The sequence below is a fragment of the Python bivittatus genome, unplaced genomic scaffold (genome assembly GCF_059951505.1).
Source record: "Python bivittatus isolate LINGU-HERP-01145 unplaced genomic scaffold, Pbiv_v1 ctg000570_np1212, whole genome shotgun sequence".
NCBI lineage: Eukaryota > Metazoa > Chordata > Lepidosauria > Squamata > Pythonidae > Python > Python bivittatus.
The window spans coordinates 12,147,416-12,168,309 of record NW_028277097.1 but is presented as its reverse complement, the minus strand read 5'-3'; the positions used below and the strand labels follow the sequence as shown (position 1 = coordinate 12,168,309).

The 20,894-nt window shown below is 36.8% G+C and overlaps 1 protein-coding gene and 1 pseudogene across 2 annotated transcripts in view; one reads left to right on the top strand and one right to left on the bottom strand.

The window, feature by feature from the left end:
- The window catches only part of WDR7 (WD repeat domain 7), a 232,722-nt gene that overhangs the window by 58,603 nt on the left and 153,225 nt on the right, over window positions 1-20,894 (top strand). Inside the window, exons 17-19 of one of the 2 annotated variants that reach the window (XM_088152671.1) lie at window positions 2,581-2,670; window positions 8,098-8,216; window positions 9,863-9,986. In XM_088152671.1, coding sequence (XP_088008797.1) covers window positions 2,581-2,670; window positions 8,098-8,216; window positions 9,863-9,986 — 333 coding nt within the window. The remainder of the gene's footprint in view (window positions 1-2,580; window positions 2,671-8,097; window positions 8,217-9,862; window positions 9,987-20,894) is intronic. The other variant, XM_088152672.1, reaches the window with a different exon arrangement.
- On the bottom strand, window positions 5,194-7,440 carry LOC148214331 (uncharacterized; annotated as a pseudogene).

Below are 20,894 nucleotides of genomic sequence, written 5' to 3'. Positions count from 1 at the left end.
ATAAAAAGTTTATCATTTTTTGTGTATCTGTGTAATAGCCTGTGCTCTAAACAGAGGGATCTCTGCTAGCTCTTTTAACTTTTTGATTACAATGTGCTTCCTCAATTTCAAATGCTAAACAGTAAAAGGAAGCAAACTAGGGATCTGTGATTTTCTATTTCCTTTTTTTTTTTTGGTCTGAAATATATAAAGCCAGCTGAAAATAGTTTTGTCTTACAGTCAGTTTAATAGCTGAATCAGTTGAAAGAAAGCTTTCACTTATTTTACTTATTTTGCTTTTAGTGGGTAAAAGAATTCAGTGTAAATATTTTGATAGCTGTATGGTTATGTGATACAAGTCTGAAAAACAGGTACATAATTTTGGTGGGAGTTTTTGTAAAATTGCCCACAGTGGGGTATATTTTAAATGAAGTAGTTAGAGTAGTCTCATAAAGAATGTCAACTCTGACATCAATTAATGGAGAATTCATAAGTTACACTGTTAAGCCTCTAGTTAAGTGCTTGTTTTCCAACCTAATAATAAACATCAAGGAAATTAACACTTTTTTCCTGTAAAAATAATAGTAAGAAAATAGCACTTATATATTTGTGTTCTCTAAGCTTGTCTTTTAAACAATTATGTTCTAGATGACATGTTCAACTTAAGTGTTTCTTAATCAGTTCTCTATCACTTGGCACTGCCGCTTTGATATATATATTTTGTGGAGTTTAACTTTGTTACTTGTAGCAGATTTAACACACATTGGACAGAGGCTGCATGTAATCGATTCATGCAGTGATTATTTTCAGATTGCTGGAGAGTCCAATGCTGCTACCCTGCCCTACGTAGCCAGCTGTTGTTGTTTTCAGTTGCATTGATTGGTATAAACAGTGACAGCCAGGGAAGCCAGTCTCTTCCCCCATTCCGATCACAAAAGAGCAAACCTAAATATCACACAGTAAATTTTCCATCTGGAATTAATGTACACATTTTGGGAAAACCTTTGCATTTATCAGTGTGAATCCTTTACCAACTCTAGTGCATTCTTTTTTTTCTCCCCATGAAGTGCTTCTAGCTGGTTTACTACTTTGCACGTGCCACCATAATGCATTCGTGTGGAAATCATAGAAGGAGTAATTTTGATGCAGATGTCTTAGAGTAACAAAAGTAGTTCACTGCATGAAAACCAAACATACAATACAGGAAACAATACTTAATCTGTTCTGGAGCCTGAGCCTATTGTCATTCTGCAATGGAATAAAGGAGAGGGATTAATTTGAAGATGCTTGTGCATGACATATGGTAATTCTCTGCAAGAAGGAAGTGTCAGCTAGTGACCTCTAAATCTTAACATTGACCTCTGGTTGTAGAATGGTGTGTGCCATAAGGTCTGCCTGCCCTTTTATATGATAATTTGATTCATGAAGCATTAGTGAAGCTATAAAGTTTATGGCTGCCTTTGGACTGCCTTCACATTTGAAAAATAAGAAGAACCCCTCCACAATTCACAAAATGGCCATCATAAAATCAAAGAAGTTTTAATTTGACACAAACTATTTTGAATAATCAGTTTTTAAGTGGTTTCTCTACTAAAGGCATACATTTCATGGTCCTGAAGAGATTCGTTTTCAAAACGTTAGATTTGCCTCATCCTCCGACCAATTTTAAAAGGCCACAGTGTTCAAAACTGTGCTGTTTTCAAAGTGGTCATAATATGAATAACTACTAATACCTGGTTTATTAATGTAATAATTCTGTATTAAGGACAGGCACTGGTCATACTGATATACCTTTTCTGTCAGTATGCATGGGTTCACACTTCGTACTAAGCTGTAATGTGCCTTGGGTGGCTGAGTATGTTGTGTGAACCTACTAGTGTGATTTGTCAGTTATAGTTGTAGCAGAGGCCACGTATTTGTGGGATAACGAGGGTAGCACCAGATAGGGTGGTTTTGCAGAGTTTGAGGAGACAGAACCAGGACTTTTTTTTTTCTTTTTGAGGCCAAAGAGTTTTTTACTCCCTCCATTTGCCAGCCTTTTAGCAGCTTTAAGCCTGTTTTAGGATTTGTTCTACAAGGTATAGAACAAATCCAAAAATATTTATTGTTTTATTCAAATCCTTTGAATAGTTGGAAAACAGGCAACTGTTGCCCGTTTTGGTTGGAAGGGTGCTCTGCAACCTGCCCCCTCCCGAAAAGTTTGGAAGTCTCATGACCCCTTGGAACTTCCTTGTGCCCACCCCAGTTGATGGCTAAGGTTAACCCATACAGTTGTTTACTCAGTAAGTCACTGCTAAACAAACCGTAGCTTAGGTCAGTCTATGAACAAACATACTTGCCATCTCTGAATTCAGAACTGGCAGAGGGTTAGGGTCACATTTTGAATCACATTTTGGGGCACTCGAGTAACCAGGTAATAAGTAAGTGACTTATTTTTCTGTCATGGATACATTTCTTAACAGGTTCTTTTATACTGTTTCAGTTAATATAGAGAGTTTGGTTTTACTTTGTTCTTTAATAATACTAACCAATTTTGTTTTGCTTTGATTTCTGGAAACATCTGTCTTCATTTTCCTCTTTATTTCTTCTTTCCTACTCAAGTTGCTCCTGCTGTTTCTGCTAGCACTGAAGCTGATCACTCTGGCTCTGGCCCTGCTCCTCCTTTACATACCTGTTTCTTAGTAAATGAAGGTATTCTCACCTCCGTTCTTTCTACTTTGCCTTTTTTTCTTTTATCTGACTTGCTCTCTTGTTGTTGTATGCCTCTCTTAATAAATGCATTCATCCATCAAGCAGTTTAAAACAAGCTTCACTTAGCAACCTTTATTTATAACTAATACTTCATTTTAGTTGGTTAAAAATTATTCATTTTCTCTGCGTTTGTGGGCTGATCATGTCTTTTTAAAGTGACAACTGTATGCAATTTAAGGTATTAGATTATGAGATTGCAGAGATTTTAAAGTTGGTTGAATCTCTTTCATTTGGTGGAGGGAGGAGCCAAAGGATAACAAATGCAATTTTTTTTTTTTAAATATCCTGGCTGCTAAAGGAGGGGGTGAGGAATTGCAGCAAAATCACTTTTGTAGGCTCTAGGTTTGTTACAATGTGCATAACTGCGCTAATGATGACTTTTTTTATCTTTTGAATTCAAATGGTATTTTTAAAGAAAATTTCCAGGGTTGGTTGATGATGCTGTATTGTTAAGTGAGAAGCAAAAACTGGACATGCTTTAGAAAAACCTTGTGTTCTGCAAGTCTGTTTCAGAATTACATTTAACCAATATACACTGGTTAAATAAGAATTAAATGTATAGTGTGCCAACAAATAAAAACTGAACATGAAACTCTGCTTCACTTTCTGAAGGCGTACTGGTTTTAAATGATTTGTAAAACACACTGTGTGTGTGTGGGGGGCATGTGGATTGCTTCCAATTGTGTCTGTCTCCCAATGGAATGGATTTCCAGGACGGAGTGGATTCCGCAGTACCTCCCAGAACAGATTTGGAAGACTGAAATTGAAAGAAAGAAACAGGATGCTGCATGTCACTCTATAATGTATTGATTAACTTTCAATTATTTATGTGAATTATTCTCATTCACAGTGTAATCATTTTAACAAATAATAAAGACTGGTTTTACAACCTGGGCCCACATTATATTTTACTACTTTCTTATCATACCAAGAAAGAATAATTTAATTAAGTTCCTGTAGATCCAAGCTTTCCTTTAATCAGCAGCAGTCCAGTCTCCCTCTGGAGTGATTAAAGTATACAATCTGCCATGTAGTAGAGCTGAATGTACCTACATACCCTTTTTTGGGTAACATCTTGCAATTTTACTAGGATAAGAGAGTTTTCCCAGAAACATCTTGGTTCTAAGCAAGGGTCTCAAATTTAAATAATTGCAAGTAACACATGAGGGCTAGCTCATTTCATTTAATAATTAAATGTTAATCTATAATCTGTAGCCCTACACAAATGTTGCACAGTTGTAACTCGGCCCCAGTCTGACCAAGTGATGCACCATCAGAAGGGCAGATGGTCTACTATAGACAGAAATATTTCAAACAGAAGCTTCAGTTTTTCAGAACAAGCATAGAATTGCTCTCTTTCACCCCCCGCCCCGTCCTTTGACAGCCAGGTTGTTATAGCTTGTTCCTTCTCTTTCCTTAGCCCTGATGGCCCCAAAGAAACTCTTTTTAGCTTCTACCTAATAGGAACCTTACTGCCCTTTTCCACAGAAAATCTCCAAGTTACATCAGGGTTCCTTTCACCATGAGGTGGGCCAAGGCCGAGAGAAGGCTGCTAGAATGAGGTCCTCCCTCCCTCCCTGGAAGTGGACCAAAGAGAGGCACATAGTGCAAGTGTGTCATGACTCATGGTCGTAGGACCACACCATTAGCAACCAAGGCACTGGGACAATGCCTCAGCATGGCTTCACCTTGCTCCTCCCCTTGTGGTGAAAGCTGCTGTATTACTTCTGCTTTTTCCAGTTAGTCAGGCTGCTGATGGCAGCTGGAGCTCCTGAAAGCAGGAGCAGAACATGGCAGCAGTGACTGTTTCCCTCTCTTTCCTTCCTCTGGCATCCAGACCTTTTCCAGATGGGGCACACAGGCAGAGCTCCAGCCACTGAAGCTGGGCAGTCCAGCTCACCCTTCAGATGTCTTCTAAAGCTTTCTTGCCCTGGCGACTTCTCTTAGCTGAGGTGGGGAAAGTGGATCTGCCTTTGTGTTTATACTCCTTGCCAACCTGGCTCTATCTTTCCTTGGACTGAAAGGTTGCTGGAGTTCCACTTTTTAAAATGAACATGTCAGAAATAAATTCGTGCAGTTTAACGTTATGAATAAAAATAGGGAGTAAACGTCTAGACTATTGTATATTGGCACAGCAATAAATTTATTGTGAAATCAATTCCTTTTTAAAAATAATGGATTGGTGAATATCATAACTAGCACTGAACCTATGCTTTTAATGCTTTTTTAAACATTGAATGTAGTAGTATATGTCTTTATCTTGTAGATTTAATAGCTAGTGTACAGTTTTATTTTGGGTATGCTGTGTATTGCTTAATTTCTATTATATATTGGCTATGATCCTGCCCATAATGTGCTTTGGATTATAGCCTAGTTTATTTATTTATTTAAAATATTTATTGGCGACATCATCATCATCATCATCATTATACACAACAACATGAAATCACAGCTGCCAGTACTTCAGCTGGTGTTGGCCTTCATTCGCATCAAGTTCTTCCCAAGAACCCAGGATGTCATAATGTATTGGCGTAGTATATGTGCAGATTCAAGCAGTGTGGGCTTTTGTAACTGACAGATGGAAATTTTGTCAGTGCACGGATTTTCTAAGTTCTGTCCAAGGTTTTTTGGTACGGCACCCAGTGTGCCGATAACCCCTGGGACCACCACTGCCAGTTTATGCCATAATCTTTCAACTTCGATTTTCAGATCTTGATACTTTGTGATCTTCTCCAATTCTTTGTCTTCTATTCTACTATCCCCTGGTATTGCCACATCAATTATCCACACTTCCTTCTTTTGAACCACAGTTAAATCTGGTGTTTTATGCACCAAGACTTTATCAATTTGTATTCGGAAATCCCACAATATTTTAACCTGCTCATTTTCAACTACTTTTTCAACTATATGTTCCCACCAATTTTTCATTACTGGCAAATGATAATTTTTACAGATGTTCCAGTGAATCATTTTGGCAACTGTGTTATGTTGCTGTTTATAATCACTTTGTGTGATCTTTCTTACACAAGCTGAGTATATAATCTACTATTTCTTCTGCTGCTTTGCACAAGCTGCACTTTGAATCATTTGATGATTTTTCAGTTCTGGCCTTGATTGCATTAGTTTGAATAGCTTGCTCTTGAGCAGCCAAAACCAAGCCTTCAGTTTCTTTTTTTAATGTTCCAGTTATAAGTCATTGCTAGGTTTTATCTTTATTCACTTTCCCCTCGATCTTTTGTAGAAATTGACTATGTAACGCTTTTCCTTGCCAGCATTTGGCTCATGTTTTTATTACATTATTTCGATATACAGGCTTTGTTTCCTGTACATTCATTATTCATTATGATGATGATGATGATGATGATGATTTTATCCTGCCCTTTTTATATATCAGTTAAGGCAGCCTACATACCTAATACTCCTGCCTTCTGTTTTCTCCACAACAGCAACCCTTTTCAAGGTTTTTTTATTCTTTTATTATATTTCAGAATTGTAGTCCTGAACGTATAAAGGAATAAAGGAATTTTAGAGAAGGAGAAAAAATGATATTGATAGAAAAGATTTGGAAGTGTGTTTTAGCCCTATTGCTATGGCACTGAGTATGTAGAGGAGTCTAGCCTATTCTTGAGCCACAAGGATTCTCCATTGCTCTACCTTTGTGTGTTCATAGAGCAAGAGGTTTGAAACTCTGAGAAAGCTATCTTTCCCTAGGACATAAAAATGTATCAGGAAGAGAATAAGAGAGCATGTATCTATATACGTTTGTCTTCACTGCTAACTGAACCTCATCTCTTTCTTCCCCTAACATTAATCTTCAACACCCTGCTGTTGTATACAAAATATTTCATTTCCTGATAACTGTGGAGGTGGGCTGTGCATCTGCAGGTGCAGGACAAGATTGCAACTATTGTGTTTGTGTATTGCCTCCGTAATCAAGTTGCGATCCATCTGTAGATGAAAAAGGAATTCATTGATTGAAACACTGATTTTTGAAGGGAAAAGAAGGCAACTTGTTTTAACATGGGTCTTGTGCTAGTCAGTTGAGACATCTTGATATCTTCAACTGTTATACCCCTTCATATGTATCATTCATTTCTGTATAGGGATATGTGTGAGTACATATGTGCTCGGTCAACCTCAGTGTCAAATCTGGGATAGTTTGTCATTGTTTTTATTTTTATTATTTTCTTATTGATTCACTTTATGATCATTAATTGAATACTGTAAGTACTGGAGAACTGCCAGTGGATGAAAATAGTTGTTAATGTTCTCTCCATGTCCCCACTTATTGTTGTTCCCATACAACCCTTTCTTATTTCAGAGCAGTAAACCCAGTTCATAGGTTTAGATATCCCATCCGAGTACCCTATACCATTAGAGTTGGTTTTATCTGCTTGTATGAGGGGAAGAGAGAGTGGACTGCATTCATTTATAAGATCTCAAAATTAATCAGAAATTACTGGTGAATTACATTTTATAATGAATTTTTTTCTATGTCAATCCCCTTCCAAAATTCCCACTAAACAAAAGGGTTTTTTAAACATACATACATGCATGCATGCATGCATGCATGCACGCACGCACGCACACACACATACATAGATACATATCTAGAGATATAGAAAATATAGTGGTTACAGTTTTCATTTGTTTACATTTGTATTCATGGTCTCTTTGAGCTGCAAAAGCTTCCCTCAGATGGATGTGCATCTTTGGATCTAGGTTCAATCTTTTTATAGCACTGGCATATGAGATTAGATTTTGATGTGGCTACAGATCATGATCTCCAGTAGGAATGGGGTAAGGAGAGTGGAAGGATAAAACGGTATTCTGTTGATGGCCTTCATGTACTGGTTTATCACAATAATAAAATGTGGGTTAAAAACAGATTGCAGTTGTACAATTGTAGAAAGATAATTATTAGAATAATTTGTTTCTTGAGTGATTATCCCATTAGAAGTTGCCCTTTCTGAAAGGCTTGCAGTCTAAAATTCAGTAGAGGTAAGTAGCAGTTATTCACACTAGGTAAGGAGGAAAAGCAAAGACAACCCAATAAAAGTGAACAATAATGCATTATAGTTAATATGTACATCAATTAATTGATTGCCTTCAATTAATTGTTTGCCTTCAATTAATTGATTGCCTTCATGATCAGAAAGATTATTATGTGTACACTTACTGTACTACATTGCTTTTAGCTTCCTCATTTAGTGTAACTTCAGTCTTGTGGACTGAGAAATTACTTATTCTGTAAAGTATTTCTTGTGTTCAGACTCCCATTGCAAGTTCTTCATAGACAAACATCCTTCTGGTGGTTTTTAATTATCTCTGTGATTGTGACTGTTATGTGTTGTTGTGTCTTAACAGGATGGAGTCAGCTTGCTGCTATGCACTGTGTTATGCTCCCTGACCTGTTGGGCCTGGATCAATTTAGACCACCTCTCCTTGAAATGTTGGCTCGTAGATGGCAAGATCGATGCTTGGAGGTACTGTTTTTTATTGAAGGTGGCAGTTAGGGAAAAATGAATCTCTGGGCCAACATAGGGAATATTATTTTTTACACTGGATATATTGTTCTAAGAAAAGTGTACTATAATTCTGGTTTAAAGGTTGGATTTATATATATATAGGTATATGCAATTCAATTTGCGGGTCACTTTTGTAAAATGGAGAGTTAACATCCCTGTATGACAACAGTATATTCTGGTTAAATGGGAAGCTAGACTTCAGAGAACAGAAGGGCACAGTGAATCTTCTTGACCACTGGATGTCAGCATTGTTCCATCAAAACACGTGGAACTACCCTGAATACAGAAAGGTCCTGTTTCCATAAACTACAGACTGCTTCCAATATTGGAATTAAGCTACAGCTAGTTTACTGTTCATGCATCAGCAGTTCAATAACTGCTGCAAATTTATTTTTAATACTTTTCAATACTATGCTTATTTTTAAAAGGAAGATGGAAGCAGCAGCATCTGTAGAGAACAGAACACTTTATATCACTGTGCAGGAAATTGGTTTGCTTGTATACCCACAAAACGTTTTGAATTCAGATTTTTTCCCCTCTCAGAAATATTTTTAAATATTTAAGTGCCTAATGGTGACAGAAAGAAATTGCAGAAAAACCAATATATGATTTGTGTTTGTAAGAAGGATTTGGCTGTTTTTAAATGCTAGACTTGGTTCTAACAAAACAAAGGACATTCTGTTTGGGCCACTTTCTAGGGTGAAAGTGCTGAGTAACTTCCCTAGCTGGCAAATGGACTTGGCATCCCCTATTTTTGATAAATGACTATCTGGCCTTGACATTCCCTCTATGCTGTTATGGCAAAAAGAAAGAGAAAAAAATGTTGATTGTGCAGCTTTAAAGAAATATATGAGGAGCCAATCTGTGACATTTACAGTAGGGGGTTGAGTTGGCTTCTCAGTTTAATTGAAAAACTATTGCTGAAGTCGTATAGTGATGGTGAAATCCAGGTATGTGTGGAGCAGGAAATTTCTCTGTCTCAACTTATCATAGAAACTGGCTTGGGAGAACAATGGTTGGGATCTCTGGGAATTCGAATCTCTGGGAAAACGAAAGCCAACCTCAGTGTAAACAAGTACTCCTGATTTAAAAAACAAAAACACTTTTGGTTACTCCTGCCATCCTGTCCAGGAGATAAAGTGGCAGAATAATAGTGGGAAGTGTTTTTGCCATAAAGAAGGTGTCGGTGATACGTGCTGATGTGGTTCTTCCGCCAGCGTCTTAACCATATCTGGGAGGTAGCGAGATGGCTTATTCCTCCAATGTGCGAATGGATGGAGAAGCTTTTTATTTTATGTAGCTTACCAAATACATTATAGCGTCGCTTTTAGGTTAGTTGCTGTTGGAGGAGAGCTGTGTTAGTCTAGGGTGGCTGAAGTTCAGGAGGAGTCTGGTGTCACCTTTTTTAGCTAACCAGTTTGATTAAAAGGCATGAACAGCTCACAAAAGCTTATAGTTTTTATCAGATTGGTTAGTCAGACTCCCTCTGGTTAGTTACTGTTAATTTTTTTTTTTAATTGCCTCCCTGTATTGCACCTATTTTCTAGAACTACTGTATTTTGAAACTTTAACTGAACCAATGCCTGTTCTGATTGAATTTTTAGGTAAGAGAAGCTGCACAAGCCTTACTGTTAGCAGAGCTGAGGAGAATTGAACAGGCGGGCAGGAAGGAAGCAATTGATACCTGGGCTCCTTATTTACCCCAATATATGGACAGTGTTATATCACGTGAGCATTTTCTGTATTTGTTTGTTAGTTGCTATATGACAGGAAATAATAGCAGAAAGAAGGACCCTTTGTGAATACAAACAATTTAATTGAACTTCAGAATGAACAGTCACGATAATGCAAAAAGGTGGGGAAATGCCAGGAAAGTTCTAAATAGAACAATTCCAAAATGTTTTAAAACAATGGTGTTATGAAGTATCTTTTAAAACAACTTTGGAAATATTTCTTTGGGAAATAGGATTGTACTGTATGTGTCTTTGTGTGTGTGTGTGTGTGTGTGTGTGTCTACAATCAAAACAGTATTTAAAAATACAGACACTTCTTGTGGTCCAGCATACTGCAAAGCAAATATTGAGGAAGAGCCAATGTCAAGACCTTTGACATCATGAAATCATGTCTTACCCGCATCTTCATGTCATCACAATAATAGGACCAAGTGCTCCTACTTTGGCAATAGCAGCTGTTCTCCATTGAGATATGGTGTAATGATCAAGGATGAATGTTGCTGTTCTCTAATCTTTAATATTTGAGGTACTTCACAGGGAAATAACCTCTAAAAAAGACATTTTAAGATCTCTTTAAATGTGTATATTTAAAAGACCATTGCGTCTCTTGTATTATGTGTAATTTCAAAATTCAGTAATATTGCAAGAACGCGATAATAGCAGTTTCAGCTTAGACCCCAAAAGGAGTCCATAAAAATATATGCATTAAAACCTCAATTCAGAATTCCACAGATGCAATGAACAAAAATGTGTTTGGATTTCTCTCCCAAACAATGGACAAAGGCCGCTTGGTTTTTTTTGGAAGCCATCCAAACAATTGACATAACAATTTATGCCATTTGCATAATTACATAATGGCACAAAAGAAGTAAACCAATGCAACTAATGTTAAATATTATTTGCATAAATTATGTATATTTCGATTTAATGGACTTTAACATTCAACAGGTACTGTCCACTCCAAATGGCCAATAAAACCAAGTTATACTTACTATATTGCAAAGCATATTTCAGAATCTCTTTTAAGCATACTACAGGAGTTTTAAAAACTGCGCATTCTTATTTCCATACTATGTCTTCAGAGAACGTACTGAAACTATTCAGATAAATGTAATGTTCTGCATTGCTTAATGTGTATCTAACAGGCACTTTACTTATTGGCCCTAATCCAACAATGAGTGTATGCAAATGCAGGCTTCTGTTTGTGAATTGCACTTGCTTGAAGTGCCAAGAGGCTGCTTTTCTAATAAACCTTTGCACTCTTGGCTTGCTTTGCAAGAATAGCTGTCTTTAAGTCTTATGCTGCGCTCTTGGAGCTTCCTATCTCAATTGTCCTTTTAGACATGAAGCGTTCTTTGTATAGATAAGATCATCTTTTCCTTAGCTGTCTGTGAGTTTAAAGCACGAAAAGATTGCAAGTTGAGATCAGAGTGACTAAGTACACCAACGGCAATTCCATGGCTATATCCTGTCATTTATTCTGAATTAAGTCAACTTTATGAATTAACCTTGGGCATAAAACCTTCATCTACCTCAAAACTTAACTCATAAAGTAATACTTCTATGAAACCTTTTCAGTTAATTTATCTTGTCCATTTCGGTTGGAATTTGTTAGTTTTTAATACAACAGGCATTCTTAGGACAGTAAGAAACATTTTACCCAAGGGAATTATATTTCTTTTTGTTCAAACTGCTTTACATGTTAAATCTGAATTGATTTTCTTTGAAAGATGTATAATGATCTTGTTAAATCTAAATGACTTATATAATTTAGATTATATAACATCATTCTGAGCTGTTCTCAAAATACCCTCAGTATTCCTTGGTTTTCAGTTTAATACAAAGATTGGCTGCATCGGCTACCATAATAACCTATCCATGATAGAAATGAGTCACCTTGAGCTGCAGGCATATGTTTCTCCCTTCTCTGATGCAGTTACAGGATGGAGAGTAAAAACTTTAATTTCCATTTGAGTCTACCATTTAGCGTTATGTCTGAAAATGGTAGCTGATCTTAACTACGCTGTGGGGGGAAAAAAACCCACATAAACACTCCTTAACTCATAAAACAGTTTAAGACTGACTGTACCTTATTACCCACAAGATATCATTAATAAAAATGGAAGAAGACTTCTCTTTATTTTTATACCAAATTAACCATTGTTTCATGAAGACAGAAGACAACCAGTTTAGCAGTTAGGTGAGATAATCCTTTCATATATCTGGATTATTTATTTATTTATTTTTCAAATTTATATATGCCACCCATCTCACTGTGCAGGTGACTCTAGGCAGCATTACAAGTGAAAAACAAAATGTTACAAAAAAATATACAGGTTAAAAACTGCAAAAGGTTAAAATTAAAACTGAAAAGTTAAAACTACAGTGCAAACTAAAAAGGCAGAGAAAGCATTATCTTTTTGAAATGGAATATTTTTATGAAACAAACATGTTTTGGAGACACTCCGTTTACAAGATCATTTACCTGGGGGTAGACAACTTTATTCCCCCACACCACTTAATTAATAATAACCTTGGGGAATAGGATTTAATTTGGTGAATTCTCAAATTGTATTGTTTTGCTTTTGAGCAACAATGAATTGAAAAATTCAGATGAAGGTAGAATGCAATACCCATGAGGGTTTGTGGTGGAGAATGGAGAAAGCTCCACTTGCAATATAACATTAATTTTGTGGGAAGAATTGCAGAAATTCATATTGAGGACTTTGTGTCCACATTCAGAATTCAGAAGCATCACTCATTTCATCACATGAAGATTATAGCCCTTCTCCTTTCAAACAGCTTGTCTGCAGAAACAAGGATGGCCTCAATTAACACAGGGGCTTTGTGGATGGAGAGAGAGAGAAGTTAGCAGAAGTAATTCCAGGTTATTTTGGGGAGGGGAGGACTGATTGAGGACTGTATGTGTATATTCTGTCTGTTTTCCATACATTTAAAATGTATTTACTATACAGGCTGTAGTTAAGATCTTAGAGTATGTGGATTGAAGCAGCATATAAGTCCAAGTAATAAATAGTGTGTGTGTGTGTGTGTGTGTACTCATATAACCCCACAATCCTCAAAAAGTAGACAAAAAGAAAAGAAACCTAAAAATCACCTGAACAACATAAACTCTATGGGGCAACCACAGCTCTTTCACTGTTCATTTGTGCCCTTTGGGAAAATTCCAAATATTTGAAGCCAATTTCATCTATCCAGGCTTGTTAACAGGTAAGGTTATTAAAGGACAGTGACTACACTATGACCAAACATCTCCATTCTTTGTATTATAGTGGTAGGTGGTGGAATTAATACCAGAAATCAGTGCCTACCACAGAAGTTTTCCCATGCCAGAGCTTTCCTCAAAATTTAAGCATTTGGAAGATCTCTGGACAGGAGAAATCTTGAATCTAATTGGGTTTATGATATCAAAAAGTGTGGAAGAAGAGATGTTTTAACAACAGGATTATTTAAGAAAATACATTAACTGAGGAAACAGATACCAAGTTTGGGATTCCATCTGTTTGGTATGGAAACAGAAAGGAAAAGAAAGAACATGTACTACAAAGTTGAGAGGAGCATGCACGCAAAGCAAGATATGAGGGAATTGATTGGATAAATCTTTTTAATGAAAACTTATAATATTCTTTCACAGAGCATTAAAATGTCTTAATGGTTCTAAAAAAATACAGCCTTCATTTATAAACATGTGAAAGTCAAACTTCGAGGTTTCAGTGGTCACTACTTCAGAGATAGACGGGACGCTGAATGATGATACTGAACCTACAAAGTGAAGTTGTAACAAGGTGCAGAGCACAAAACCTTTGTACTAGAGGAAAAATTCTTAAGAACTTCAAGAACACCCAAAATTTCACCGAATCAAGTTCTAGATTAAGAATGTAGTACTTCAAAGGAAAAACAGTGAAATGCTTTGCTTAAATGCTGTTCCACCAAAAAGAAATTCTGACAAAAACAATATACACAAATGAAAATAGAGGGGCAATCAGCACTACACCAGGACATTCTTTCCCTTACTTTCCCTCTATTAGCAACAAACTAAGCAAAAACTTTACTCATCTTATTAGTCATTCAGCCTAATGAATGATCCCTGTAACAGTTTAGTGAAATAAAGTAAAATAACAGAATGTATTCCAAGTCCAGGGTTAAGAAACCATTGGGCATGGGCATTGCAAGCACTTTTCCATAAAGTACTTCTTGTGGCACATAGAGAAGGAAGATGAGAGCTTTTCCTTCCAGCAGGACTTCCTGCATGCAGCTCATGGAATGGCATCCTCAAGCAACCTTCTCCAAAATGTGCATGCCTTCAGATATATGAGTTTCAACTCAGACTTCCTCAGCTAGCATGGCCATTGTTTGGAATTCTGAGAGTTGATGTCCACCCAACTGAATGATACCCAAAGTAGGGGAAGGCTGATTAATGAGTATACAGATTAAAGCAGATTAGTATTTTGGTTTCTGATACATATTTACACACACACACACACACACTTACACTTTATATTATAAGATTTGTATGGCCACCCATCTTAAAACACAACTCTGGGCAGCTCATAATAACAATAAAACCCAGAACTATAAGAAACCATAAAACCATAAAATGTGTGCCCCAAAAGAAAGAGAGAAAGTACCTATCAACATTTGTACACAACACATGCCAAGATCTATTTCAGTAAACTATTTGAAAGTTGAAGCAATGTATATTTCTTATTTGTATTTCTTATTGATTATATATTGGGCGATGGGATTAATTCACTGATTTATCCGATTTGGCACCGTCCAACTCCAGAATGACTATGGGCGGTTCCCAACATAGCAAAAAGCGGGCCTGCGCAACGTATGGCCTATGCGCTGCATGTGGCCTACCGGCCTTGTGCAGCCCACCAACGTTTTTTCAAAAAGCCATAAATCCACCACTGAAAGACATGCAGCTGAGCTCCTCCAGTGCCTCCAGGTCTCACTGCCACTGCCAGCTGCAGCGCTGCTGCCACCGCTTCGCTAGACACTAAACAGATAATCAGCGTGCCAGTATCCCTTTGCAGCTGTGATTATTTTTATTTTATCAATGTGCCTCTTCGCCCTCTACCAGTTGTGCAGGCCTGGCAAACAATAAAAATATGCAATATAGATAGGAACAAGATAATTCTTTATTGCATTTTATTGTTACTCATGAGCATAATTTTTTAACTGAAAGACAACTCTAAATAAAAATAAATTTATTTTATGGATGCTTTTTTTAAAAAAAAATCATCTTGCTGAGTTACTCATTAAAATAGCTCTTTAAGCTCTTGTAGAAAACATTTAAACATTTGCCTTGCTAAATTCCTATAGATACAGAAACTCCTAAACTAATAAAAATATTTGTTCTTCTGCAAGGGCCAAGTTATTAGCTTTTAGAGAATCAGCAGATCTATGTTTACATTCCTTTATATATTCAAATGTTATATCTATAACTATGGAAATGGATATACCTGATATACCTAAAGAAATAGTTCTGATAGCTCTTTTTAGTCATACATGCAGTAAAACATGCGAGCAGAGGAGATGAGGATAGTTCTAGACAGAGAAAATAATGAGTTGCCAGCGGGCAAAGTTATGGCTCTACTTTGACAAAAGTAGGCTTGCCTTAGCTGTTTACAACCTGAAACCTCCCGTTTGGATTATTGCGATAGAGACCTCATTTCTGAAACATCAACGGATACAGATTATGACTGTGCTAACTGAGATTAGAAATGAAGAAGAGCATGTAACTAAGTAAAAAGACCTTTCCATGATTGGCATTTTGGCTATGGAAGGACCTCCCCTTAAGGAGGGTAACATAATGCCATTAGTACTTTGATGCCATGTCATGTCATGCCAAGACTTTAATATTATTTTTCAAGGACTTAACCTACCCATACAATTTTTTTTTTAAATTTTATTCTTAGTGATGCTTGTAATACCCACTTTTACAGATTGTTTTGATCTTAAATGGGCTGGAGTATTAGCACTGCAGTAGATTTATATTACTTATTTTATTGTCGGCATTTATAAGTTGCTTTAATTGTGTTAGCAGCCCAAAGAGCTTCATTATAGGACCAAAATAAAGAATATAAATACACCTACCCACCCACCCACCCACACACACGTTATATGGGTCTTGACATGGTCTGCCCCCAAACGAACCTAGGAATGAGTATATGTTTATATTTCAGTGCTTCCTAAATGCTTGGTTGCTAAGATATGTTCATGTATTCATGTGTGGTGTTTGTAAAGCTCTTAATTTCCATTAGCATTATAACAAGCTCAGTTCTTCAGCAAATCAGAAGGAGATGAATGGCACAAATCAATACCATACCCTTCAGAACAACTAATATCACCCATTTATTACTATAATGCTTACTAATGTCATTAGCACTAAGGTGCCATCAACAGTTTCAGTGTTGCATAATTCAGATGCATAATCTCCAAAGCCAGTTTAATTAAATTCTTCTAGGAATATCATTGGTCAGTAAGAAGTTTCAATTTTTCAAAATATTTTCTATAACTTGTTTAGAACTCAGGTTTGCATATATCAGATTTAATAAATATTGTGCAGTGCAGAATTTTAATTGCAATTTATTGACAGCAGCCCTCCAATTCTACCATTCTGACTGTTTAAACATCTAGTGACTAAATTATAGCAATAAGGATAACATTAAAAAAGATTCACATTATATTCGGTTTGTATAAAATCTTCCTTCATAGAACACCTGCAATTGGCTCCAGATGGGCCATTCTGAGCTCAGAAGCGGTGAGTATTTCAGAAATGGACCAACCATGAAATGGGTCAATTCCGGTTGTTCAGGAATACTTTCATGATGCTTTTTTGGATATCAGATGACTCCCAGAACACTCTGAATTGCCCATTCTTAGGTCGGAATGCTCTGTACACCTCTGTGTTTGAAACCCACTCCTCCCCTCCTCCTCATGCATGTATATATAGAGAGAGTAAGAAACAGGGAAACCTCCTACAGTAATTCCTGATAGGAGGAACCTGTAACTTTCCCTTTCTGTTGGCTCTCAATAGATGGACAGTTGGAGCAGGTGATCTTGTAGATATATCAAGTACTGTACAGATGTTATTTTCGAAGTTATGAGACTCTAGTATCATCTGTTGCCTTTTACTTTATGAATCATACAACAAATATTCTAATGTTCCAGTAATGATGTGGAATGTCCCTAACTAAGATCTTGGTTAAGAACATTTTGGGATGAATTTTCCATAAAATAGATCATGGGAACCTTATAAAATGGCTGCTGGGTTGGGATTAGTATTAATTCATAGGCTGGCTACTGTGGCCATCACCGGTCACCCAAGAAGTGGACATGCCCATTATCTAAGTATAAAATTTCATATAAAATCATTATTTTAAACTCACATTTTTCTTGTGTTAAACATTTGATTTTTTGTAGTTATTCTTATTTATACCTCTTTTTTTTTTTTACCCATAGGACAGTAGGAGACCATCATATATATTAAAAATGCTATCTATGCCTTATATATTTTTTTTAAAAAAACATACTTTATTAACGACTGTATTAATTTATGTATCCAGTTTTGTTTTGTTTTTAAACAACTTTAATATACTTCATGTCGTCTTAACTGGATATTAGCTGAAAACATTCAGCTTGTGTTGCTAAAAACTGAGTTAAAATCTCTGTTGTGCATATAACCTATTGATGCATAAAACCTGAAAATTTGAATGAAGGAAGAGAAATTGTATTTGGGGTTTTTGTTGTTTTATTTATTTTATTTTTATTTATTTATATTTCAAATTTGTCACCACCCACCTGGCTGCAGAGCGACTGTTGCCATTTTGAATACTTGCCTTCTTCCCTCCCTCCCTCCCTCCCTCCCTCCCTCCTGTTTTCCACCTATATTTCATAATTATTGTAGCAATTATGTGGTCTCCTCATTCTCCTCTATAGTTGTTTTGAACATTAATTTCCTAAAAACACTCTTATATATGGCGATTACTTCCTTAATTTGTTAATTAGTTCAACACTACCTTTTCTTAAACCATTTGGCATAAATATATATATAAAAAAAAGCTGTATAGTGTAATTGATGTGATATACTGCTAAAGATGCATGACATCACACACTATAATTTCTGTGTTTCATAGCAGTTTGTCATCTTTTCATTCCTTGAACAAGCAGTTTATGATTCTTTCTAGAAGGTCTTGATTTTGATTGATTTTCAGAGGTTTTTTTCCCCACATGATCCTGCCTGCTAAAGAGCCTCCCGTAATGGCTATGGCACACCAGAGCATGTTTGTTGCAGTATGTTGCAATATGTGGCAAAGTGCTATAAAGGGACTCGGGTCCTAACATGTGACAATGAGACCTGAAAATCATCCCATTTTGTTCCGTGGTACAGCGGTGAGCAAGTTGTCCTTTGTCAGCCATCTGTGCTGTGCCATTACAGGAATATAGTCTCTCAAGAGTCACTCATGGAAAACTTTTGAATGTATGTTCTGCCACTGTAGAAAGGATCTAACTTTACTAATACAGTGGTACCTCGGGTCACGAACACTTCTGTTCACGACCAATTCGGGTCACGAACAGCACTGTTCGCAAAATTTTGCTTCCGTTCGCGAACGCCGGATCGGGTGACGAACAGGATCCGCGGCCATTTTCCCTCCCGTGACACGTGGTCGTGGCTTCCTGTAGGGAGGGGGACTCTCCCTCCAAGCAATATCCGCCTCCCCACCCGCCTTCCTGTCCTCCACGCCAGAAGTCGCGTCGAGCAAGGTTAGCGTTCTCTCTCTTCGTACTGTACTTTGTGTCATATTTTTGTGGTTTAAAAAAAAAAAATACATATGGTTCAGAACGGATTAACCGTAATTACATTGAACCTTATGGGAAAATTTGATTTGGGTCGGGACCAATTCGGGTCGCGACCAGAGTCGCAAAACAAATTAAATTCGTGAACCGAGGTACCACTGTATATAAAGAGCAGGGAGTGAGATGTAAACCCAGAAAGTTTTCCCCATGCATGGGAAATTGCAATTTGTATTGCTGAGAAAGTCTTTCAGATATTTAGATAGGATTATGTAAATGTGAAAGCAAATCTCAATGATGTGCATATACACTAATTTTTTATATATATAGAACGAGAAAGTGAATCTGTGACCCTTCAGATGCTTCTTAACGAAAGCTCCTAGCTGGCTCAGCCAGCATGGCCAGTGATGAAGGAAGTTAGGAGAGCTCTTTCAATTACACATGGACACTGGTGGTCCACAGCCACCTTGTGTCCACTGGCCAGGGCCTACTCATCATTTCAGCCCCCGCCTCTCCGCATTCATCATCCATCAGCTGACCAGTCCAGAGTCCACTTACCACCCCAGACCTGTTCTTCTATGTTCACTGCCAGTCATCTCCTTTGGTATCATATATATTTAGTTTTGGATTAAAGTTTTTGATGTAAATTTTAGGCTTAAAAGGCTTTTTAAAATGGAGGGGATGGGAAGTTATCTTATTCTCCAAAGAAGTTGAACTTCCATGCTTTAAAGATGAAAAAGTAGAGAAGGGTTATTTGTTTAACTGGGTGGTCCCCATATTTTCCATTTATTGATTAAGTGGTCTATAGTCACAAAATGTTTTTGAAACACTGAGCTAGGAGACTAGTGAGCTTTCAGAAGAGAGCTGCCAAGGATTTAGAGTTATAGCCCATGTTTATAACTTTGATTTTCCGTTTCAAAGTTCATTCTTTATTTTTGGTTGGTCCTTTCACTGTTGTGATTCAGTGATATTGCTGAAAACTTTTATTTCTTTCTTTATTAGATATATATGTTGCCTTTACTTCTACAATTCAAGGTGGCACACAATGTTCCCTCCTATTTTTCCCCCACAAGAACAGCACTGTGAGGTAGGTTGTGCCGAGAGAGGATAATTAACCCAAAGTCACCCAGTTGGCTTCCATGCTTAAGGGAGGACTAGAACTCATGGTCTCCTAGTCTAACACCTTAACCACTACACCAAATTAAATTATAAGGGACCTTGTAGGTCATCTGCCTATCTTCTTGCTCAGATTGTTTTAAATGATTCAATAATGCTGGGAAGATAAGTCTCCCAGCTTAATTCTGCCTTTAATCATATTTCCATTCTTTTTTTTGTTTTGTTCTATTATTCATGAGGTACTAACATCTCATTTGGTAAATTTCCTTTCCAATTGCTTGAATAGTTTTTCCTTTGCTTTTTGGGAATATTCATGCTCTATTCGACCTCTGAAATACATTGCTAAGCAGATGGGTAAAGCTGTATTTGTAATCAAATTAACTCCTGAACGTTGAAGTTAAAACTGTTTATAATGGTAGGCTTTCCTTTTAACTTTTTATATAGCCTGCTGTGATGATGCTTTGAGAGGATTATGACTTGAATGAAAGATGAATAGTAGGACCAGATGGGCTGTCCTAGAAATACACATTTGAAATGCATTTCCCATGTTCTTATAATAAGCAAAGGATAAAGGAAAAGATACAAATCAGATGGTTTTGCAGACTCCTTCTATTATTATTATGGTTGGTCGTACAGTCAGCCAGATGTTTAGACTGGATTTGGCATTTTTATCCACCTTTCGAGCCCTTCCCAAGGACCTGGGATAGGCAGATGTTCTTGTTTAATAATATTAAAGGTATATTTGCTGGATGTAAGCTGTTCCAAGTAAATCTGCCTTTTGCAATTGGTGATGGTGATTTTGTCAATGCCAATGGTATTTTGTCAGTGTCGATGGTATTCAAGTGGTGCTCCAGATGTTTTGGAATTGCACCCAAGGTGCCTATTACTATTGGTACTATCTTTGCTTTCTTTTGCCGCAGTCCTTTAACTTCTGTTTGAAGGTCTTTATATTTTGTGATTTTCT